Here is an 8,475-nt window from a genome sequence, read left to right on the forward strand (position 1 = left end):
ATGTAACCTGCTAGTGAAAATAAGAGATTTATCTGTTTATAATATGTAACCTGCTAGTGAAAATAAGAGATTTATCTGTTTATAATATGTAACCTGCTAGTGAAAATAAGAGATTTATCTGTTTATAATATGTAACCTGCGAGTGAAAATAAGAGATTTATCTGTTTATAATATGTAACCTGCGAGTGAAAATAAGAGAGCGTTGTCTGTCATCGTATGTAACCTGCTGCTGAACAATAAATCAATTAATCAATTAGGGGCGTGTGTGTGTGTGTGTGTGTGTGTGTGTGTGTGTGTGTGTGTGTGTGTGTGTGTGTGTGTGTGTGTGTGTGTGTGTGTGTCTCAGGGTTGTTTCTGCCTCATCTCCCTCCAGCTCTTCCACAGCAGCAGATCTCGACTCTTCCCCAGAACAACAAGCCAACGAGGCAACCTGAACCCGTTAAACTGGCCCACGCCATCGTCACGGCCCATCGCCAGCAACATGGTGATGTTACCTAGCAACCAGTAACACCGTCAGTCAACCAGCAACTCAGACAGGCAACTACAAAACACAGATAGGCAACTACAAAACATGTGTGTGTGTGTGTGTTGTGTGTACCTGTGTGTGTGTGTGTGTGTGTGTGTGTGTGTGTGTGTGTGTGAGTCTGTCTGTCTGTGTGTTTACCCATGTGTGTGTGTGTGTGTCTGTGTGTGTACCTGTGTGTGTCTGTGTGTGTGTGTGTACCTGTGTGTGTACCTGTGTGTACCTGTGTGTGTGTGTGTGTGTGTGTGTGTGTGTGTATGTGTACACCTGTTTGTACCTGTGTGTGTGTGTGTGTGTCCCTGTGTGTACCTGTGTGTACCTGTGTGTGTGTGTGTGTGTGTGTGTACCTGTGTGTGTGTGTGTACCTGTGTGTGTGTGTGTCTGTGTGTGTGTGTGTATGTACCTGTGTGTACCTGTGTGTGTGTGTGTGTGTACCTGTGTGTGTACCTGTGTGTGTGTGTGTACCTGTGTGTGTGTGTGTGTGTGTCTGTGTGTGTGTGTGTGTGTGTGTGTGTACCTGTTTGTACCTGTGTGTGTGTGTGTGTCCCTGTGTGTACCTGTGTGTGTGTGTGTGTGTGTGTGTACCTGTGTGTGTACCTGTGTGTGTGTGTGTACCTGTGTGTGTGTGTGTGTGTCTGTGTGTGTGTGTGTGTGTACCTGTGTGTACCTGTGTGTGTGTGTACCCGTGTGTGTGTGTGTGTGTGTGTGTGTGTGTACCTGTGTGTGTGTGTGTGTGTCTGTGTGTGTGTGTGTGTGTGTGTGTGTGTACCTGTGTGATATGACGTCAGCTCCTTCCCCCTCAGACTGTTGATGATGTTGGTCACGGCGACGGCGGCGTGCAGCTCGGCGTGGTACGCCATCTTGGGCTCGTTGACGTTGGCGCAGTCGCCGATAGCGAAGACGTTGGAGAATCCTTCGACCTGCAGGTGGTCGTTCACCTTCAGAGCGCCGTTTTCAGCCATACAGCCGGCTGTCAGCAGGACACGTCACTCATCAATCACTCATCAATCAAAGACTTATTGATAGAGAAATGATTGATGATCAGCTGTTCTTTAGATAGTAGCTGTGATCAAACACTGACCTCTAGTGGCCACAACACCAAACTGCACTTCATGTCAGGTACTTGTACTTCATTTACACACAGACTTATATTAATAACAATAAGGTTATTAGGTTGTTTTAGTGTTTTTTTAGAGTATTTTTCCCACATTGCAGTATAAGTACTCAGGTGGAGGCGTACCACAGTACTCTTATAACGCAGTACTAGTACTCAGAGTACTCACAGAAGCTGGAGGCGTACCACAGTACTCTTATAACGCAGTACTAGTACTCAGAGTACTCACAGAAGCTGGAGGCGTACCACAGTACTCTTATAACGCAGTACTAGTACTCAGAGTACTCACAGAAGCTGGAGGCGTACCACAGTACTCTTATAACGCAGTACTAGTACTCAGAGTACTCACAGAAGCTGGAGGCGTACCACAGTACTCTTATAACGCAGTACTGGTACTCAGAGTACTCACAGAAGCTGGAGGCGTACCACAGTACTCTTCTAACGCAGTACTAGTACTCAGAGTACTCACAGAAGCTGGAGGCGTACCACAGTACTCTTATAACGCAGTACTAGTACTCGGAGTACTCACAGAAGCTGGAGGCGTACCACAGTACTCTTCTAACGCAGTACTAGTACTCAGAGTACTCACAGAAGCTGGAGGCGTACCACAGTACTCTTATAACGCAGTACTAGTACTCAGAGTACTCACAGAAGCTGGAGGCGTACCACAGTACTCTTATAACGCAGTACTAGTACTCAGAGTACTCACAGAAGCTGGAGGCGTACCACAGTACTCTTATAACGCAGTACTAGTACTCGGAGTACTCACAGAAGCTGGAGGCGTACCACAGTACTCTTATAACGCAGTACTAGTACTCGGAGTACTCACAGAAGCTGGAGGCGTACCACAGTACTCTTATAACGCAGTACTAGTACTCAGAGTACTCACAGAAGCTGGAGGCGTACCACAGTACTCTTATAACGCAGTACTAGTACTCGGAGTACTCACAGAAGCTGGAGGCGTACCACAGTACTCTTATAACGCAGTACTAGTACTCGGAGTACTCACAGAAGCTGGAGGCGTACCACAGTACTCTTATAACGCAGTACTAGTACTCAGAGTACTCACAGAAGCTGGAGGCGTATGCGGTGGCGTTGATCTTGAGTCCGGTGCAGCAGACGATCAGGTCGGTGGTCAGTTTGTCTCCGCGCTCCGTGGTCACCACCGAGTTCTTCTGAGTCACGTTCAGCTGCAGCGCAGACAGGTCACACACCTTCTCACCTGACACACACACACACACACACACACACACACACTCAGAGAACAGGTGTGTGTTGGTCACCTGGTCTGCAGGTATCAGTGGTGATCAGGACACGTACCCAGCCGGAGCTCCACCCCTCTCTGCAGCAGCAGCTGTTTGGCCTGCTGACGGACGCTCGGCAGCAGCTCGGGGTCGGCCAGCGCCGCCCGCGAGTGGATCAGGACCACCTGAACGCCACACGCCACTTTACTACATGTGTGTACAACAGGTACAAGTACAACAAGTACATGGAGTACAAGAACTCGGTCTCCAGTCCAAAGAGTGAAACGAAGTATTTTAGCAGCTTTCAGAGCCGTCAAACATCAGCAGGAGTTGTAGTGGAAGTACTTTTACTTTTACTAAGTCTTACTGAAGTACAAATTTAAGGTACAAATTATATCACAAGTAGAAAGTACTCGTTGCAGAATGTGAATATGAAATAATGTACAGGAAGTATTTAAACTGTAGTAGTACTGCATCATATTACTTTGTGTTTGAGGAGAAAAGTAACTGAACCTGTCACAACTTTTATGGAATCAGGATTGTAATAAAACATTTTAAAACACTTTTACTGTTGTTAGTACTTTTATACTCTAACTGAGGGTCGGAACGCAGTATTTGTACTTTGACTTTTACTGCAGTAAAGTGTCGTCACCTTCTTCTCCGGATACTCCGACTTTATCTCAGCAGCCATCTCCACACCGGAGGAGCCCCCACCCACAACCAGCAGAGAGTCTGCAGCCTGCAGCTACACACACACACACACACACACACACACACACACACACACACACACACACACACACACACAGAAACACACACACACACAGACACACAGACACACACACACACACACACACACACACACACACACACACACACACACACACACACAGACACACACAGCACACACAGCACACACAGCACACACACACACAGACACAGGTACACACACACACACACACACACAGGTAGACACACACACACACAGAGGTACAAAGACACACACACACAGGTACACACAACACACACACACACACACAGACACACACACACACACAGACACACACAGACAGAATGCAGTAAATTTACAGTTCTCAGTACTCTCTGAGTACTCTCTGTGTACTCTGAGTACTCTCTGAGTACTCTGAGTACTCTGTGTACTCTCTGTGTACTCTGAGTACTCTGTGTACTCTGTGTACTCTCTGAGTACTCTGTGTACTCTCTGAGTACTCTGTGTACCTGTGTACTCTCTGAGTACTCTCTGTGTACTCTCTGTGTACTCTCTGTGTACTCTCTGTGTACTCTGAGTACTCTCTGAGTACTCTGTGTACCTGTGTGATGAAGTGTTGGTACTCCTGCACGGCGCTCTGGCGGCTGGCGGCGCTGTTGAACCTCCCGGGGAACGCTCCGTCACTGCCGGTGCTCAGCACCAGGTGAGAGAACCCCACCTCCTTTATTACAACAACAACAACAACAACAACAACAATAATAATATACGTTTTCATATGTTGAAATGTTGCAGCGTCTCTTTCCTCACAGACACAACACAGCATTCATTTATTTGATTTTATTTCACTTAAATAACACAACATAATTATTTTATGTCGAGCTTTTAAAGAAACTCAAAGACACCGGTTATTCTTTAAAGATTAATCCAGTTTTGTTAATTTTTTCAGTTTATATTTTGATTTTGATTTTATTATTTTCAGATTAATTCATTGACATTTTTTTATTTATTTAAATGACATGACATCATTATTTTATCTCCATTTTTTATATAATAATACTAGTTTTTAGAATCATTAATATTCATTTAAGTGACATAAAATCATTATTTTATCTTCATTTTTTAATATAATAATACTAGTTTTTAGAATCATAAATATTAATTTAAATGACATGACATCATTATTTTATCTCCATTTTTTATATAATAATACTAGTTTTTAGAATCATTAATATTAATTTAAATGACATAAAATCGTTATTTTATCTCAATTTTTTTATATAATAATACTAGTTTTTAGAATCATAAATATTAATTTAAATGACATAAAATCATTATTTTATCTCCATTTTTTTATATAATACTAGTTTTTAGAATCATTAATATTAATTTAAATGATATAAAATCATTATTTTATCTAAATTTTTTTATATAATACTAGTTTTTAGAATCATTAATATTAATATAAATGACATAAAATCACTATTTTATCTTCATTTTTATATAATACTAGTTTTTGGAATCATTAATATTAATTTAAATGACACAACATCATTGTTTTATGTTTTAACTGATAATATTTGAGTTTTTGAACATTTTGAAGATTGATCATTAATTGTGATGTTTCCTGCTCACCGTCCCGTCGTCGAGGACGACCGTCTGTCTGTCCACGTCCACGCGCTCAACTCGTCCCTGAACAAAACTGTCCCCGAACGTGTCGGCGTACGGGATGAACGTCCGCTCAGCCAAACCTGCGGGCGCCGCGGGGTCAGAGGTCAGAGGTCACAGTGAGAACGACACTAAACATTCATCTAGAAACAGCTGAAAATATCAGGAAAGTTACAAAAGGTTCAAACTTCCTCATTCTTTCTGGTTTAAACTGCACAATATTCATGAAAATAAAAACACTTTGGACATTTTAGCAAAAACTAATAATATAATATTAATATGAAAAATAAACATTATTACTTAAATTCACGAAATTAAACATTATACAATTACATTTTTTTTTTTAAATATAGAGAATAAATAGTAAAAGTAAATAAACAGAACAAAGACATTATAAAAGTAAAAAAATAAGATTGTCGAGAAAATAAATATTTATCATAAAAGGAAAACTGGAAAAAAAAATACAAACAAAACAAAATAATAATAATTATTAGAATAAAGTAAAACATAAATAATAAATTAATTGATATAAATTAATATAAAAGTAAAACCTAAAGTAAGAATAGACGTAAAAAAAAATAAAAGTAGAATCAAAGTAAAACAAAAAAACCAATAATGAGAAAATAACTGAAATAAAAACTCAATCATCATAAAATATAATTAAACCTGAAAATATAATAAAACAATAAAATTAAAATAAAATGAATAAAAAGAGCAAAAATTACCATTTAAATATAAGTAAAATATACATGAAAAAATTAAAGATATTTTAAATAAAAGGAAAACTAACAAATAAAAATGAGAAAAAAACAAACAAAAAATAGTAGAAAAACAATGCTAGACAGCATTAATAATAATAAAGTGTTACCGGGCAGAACGGCGGCTCGCAGCGCCGCCACGTTGTGATGGAAACAATCTCTGATGTCGATCAGCGTGAAGCTGAGTCCTGCAGCCTGCAGCTGCCGCGCCGCCGCCACGCCGCCGAACCCGCCGCCAACCACCACCACGTGCACGCCTTCAACCGCCGAGGCCTGAGCCCCCATCTCTGCACACACACACACACACACACACACACACACACACACACACACACACACACACACACACACTTATTAAACCCACCAACAGGTTTGAAAAGTTTGTTTTCTCCAGAAGAAGTTTCTGGTAGAAAGAAACGGTAAAAACAGGCGTTATCATCAGTTTGAACTCTCTGACGGTTTTAGGAAGGGAACACTTTGTCCTCTCTTTGGGTTTTTTCCTTTTTTAACCCTGAAAATGAATGAAATCCCAGAATGAAAACAGAGGAAACCTTGAGCTGAAGTTCAGACTAAACAAAGGCGGAGCTCTGCAGCTGTGAGCTGATCAGAAGCTGAGAAGAGAAGGAGAGAGTTTACTCTGAAGGAAGACGGACAAAGCTCCTTCAACGCCATCAGACAGACAAACAGTCATGGAAAAAATCATTACACCTCGTTTTATTCTAGTAAATGTTCATTTTAATGCCTGCTACAACTAAAGGTACATTTGTTTGGACAAATATAATGATAACAACTAAAAAATAGCTCATAAGAGTTTAATTTAAGAGCTGATATCTAGATATTTACCATGGTTTTATCAATAATAATCATTATATATATATATATATGTATATACTTGAACATATCATCAGTTATGAATGTTTCCGTTATAAAAAGTGATCAAAACTTGTGTTAAATGTTGATATTTGTGTCAGAGTCTCTTTATTCTCCATGTGTCATTTAAAATAAATAACATTAAATTCTCCTCAGAGACACTGAAGACATGATTGATTCTGAGAATCTGTTTACACAGAGCAGAGAGGAGAGGACAGGAGAGGCTGGAAACAATACTTCAATATGTAGAAAAAACTGTTTTTGGTCATTTTGTGTTGTTGTTTTTTTCATTTTCTGAAAGGTCTGACAGCAGAAGTTGCCAGTTTTATTTTTAAGATTTATTTCTGTATTTTTTTTCCCATAGATATTATTAATTTTATATTTCACATTTAAGATAATTAATTTGTAATAAAAGTTATTTTTAGTTTCATGGCAGTTGCACTAAATGTAGAAGAAAAACCCTGTAAAATAAAACGGTACATTTCTGGAAAATAACTCGATTCATTATTTTTTTAAATAATTTATGAGAGAAATTCAACTGATTTCTGTCATTCTAACTGTGTTATTCAGCACAAAGACATGTTCCCACTTGGATAAATATATAATATTAATAATATTTCGGCAGATAAAAAACTTTCTAAATGAAAACAATATTCTCCGGAAGGGGCGTGGTCACGTTTCCCGCCACTCGTTTGGAAGTTTAGTGAGAGTCAATAATAATTTATTAATATTTTCTCACGTTAATATTAGTATTTTCACACTAACGGTCACATTTTAAGTCGCGAACAAACAAGTTTTAGGACGTTTATTTACGGTTTTAACAGTTTGGTTGACGCCGCCTGTTCTCGCGAGACTTTGGGAGACACTATCTAAGTTTCCAGATCTCGAGAGAGTTCGCAGAAAAAGAGCAAAGTGAGTTTCGTCCGTCAGAGAAGTGACACCTGTGTGACGGTGAGCTCACCTGCAGCAGGTGGATCAGAATGTTTCAGGGATTTAATCTGTGCTCGCTTTAGAAAGTCTGGAGCCTTTTTCTTCTTCTTCTTCTCTTTCTCAATCACCGCTGCTGCTTTCTTCTTGTTTCCTGCTCCTCTGACGACACCAGCTCTCCGCCAATCACAGCTCAGGGGCGGGCTCCTGCGGTGCCTTCAGGTGCGGTCGGGAATGTTAAAGTCTTGCATAAAAGTAACATTTTTTGTTATAAATCACAATTAATAACTTTAAAACTTACAAATAAAAACCTTTATAGTGACTGAATGTCTGTTGTTGATGTTCTGTTATCTGAACACTGAGCTGTCATTTATTTATTTATTAATTTAATCCTGCTGCTTTTATTTAACTTAAATTAATTTGAAATTAAAACGTTTATTCAAATTAAATTAATTTAAATAAAAGTTTTAATTAAGAATGCTTCATTATTATTTTTATACATGATTTCATTTGCTTACTTTATTATATTTATGTTGGTAAACTGTACCCTATTTTATCTGTTATTTGATCGCTATTATTATTATTATTATTATTATTAATAATTTATTTTATTTTTCTTAATTTTTGTCTATTTTATCTACAAT

The 8,475-nt window shown here is 38.9% G+C and overlaps 1 protein-coding gene across 1 annotated transcript in view; it reads right to left on the reverse strand.

The window, feature by feature from the left end:
• Positions 1-7,981, reverse strand: part of LOC131958750 (ferroptosis suppressor protein 1-like) — an 8,507-nt gene extending 526 nt beyond the window's left edge. Inside the window, exons 1-9 of the mRNA XM_059323948.1 lie at positions 7,866-7,981; positions 6,145-6,321; positions 5,244-5,359; positions 4,213-4,332; positions 3,534-3,626; positions 2,958-3,066; positions 2,707-2,859; positions 1,293-1,493; positions 1-494 (exon numbers count right to left, since the gene is read on the reverse strand). The exon at positions 1-494 is cut by the window's left edge and continues 526 nt beyond it. Coding sequence (XP_059179931.1) covers positions 343-494; positions 1,293-1,493; positions 2,707-2,859; positions 2,958-3,066; positions 3,534-3,626; positions 4,213-4,332; positions 5,244-5,359; positions 6,145-6,319 — 1,119 coding nt within the window. The 5' untranslated portion in view covers positions 6,320-6,321; positions 7,866-7,981 and the 3' untranslated portion in view covers positions 1-342. The remainder of the gene's footprint in view (positions 495-1,292; positions 1,494-2,706; positions 2,860-2,957; positions 3,067-3,533; positions 3,627-4,212; positions 4,333-5,243; positions 5,360-6,144; positions 6,322-7,865) is intronic.
• Between the last annotated feature and the right edge of the window lie 494 nt (positions 7,982-8,475).

The sequence above is a fragment of the Centropristis striata genome, chromosome 20 (assembly GCF_030273125.1).
Source record: "Centropristis striata isolate RG_2023a ecotype Rhode Island chromosome 20, C.striata_1.0, whole genome shotgun sequence".
In the NCBI taxonomy this organism is placed as follows: Eukaryota; Metazoa; Chordata; class Actinopteri; order Perciformes; family Serranidae; genus Centropristis; species Centropristis striata.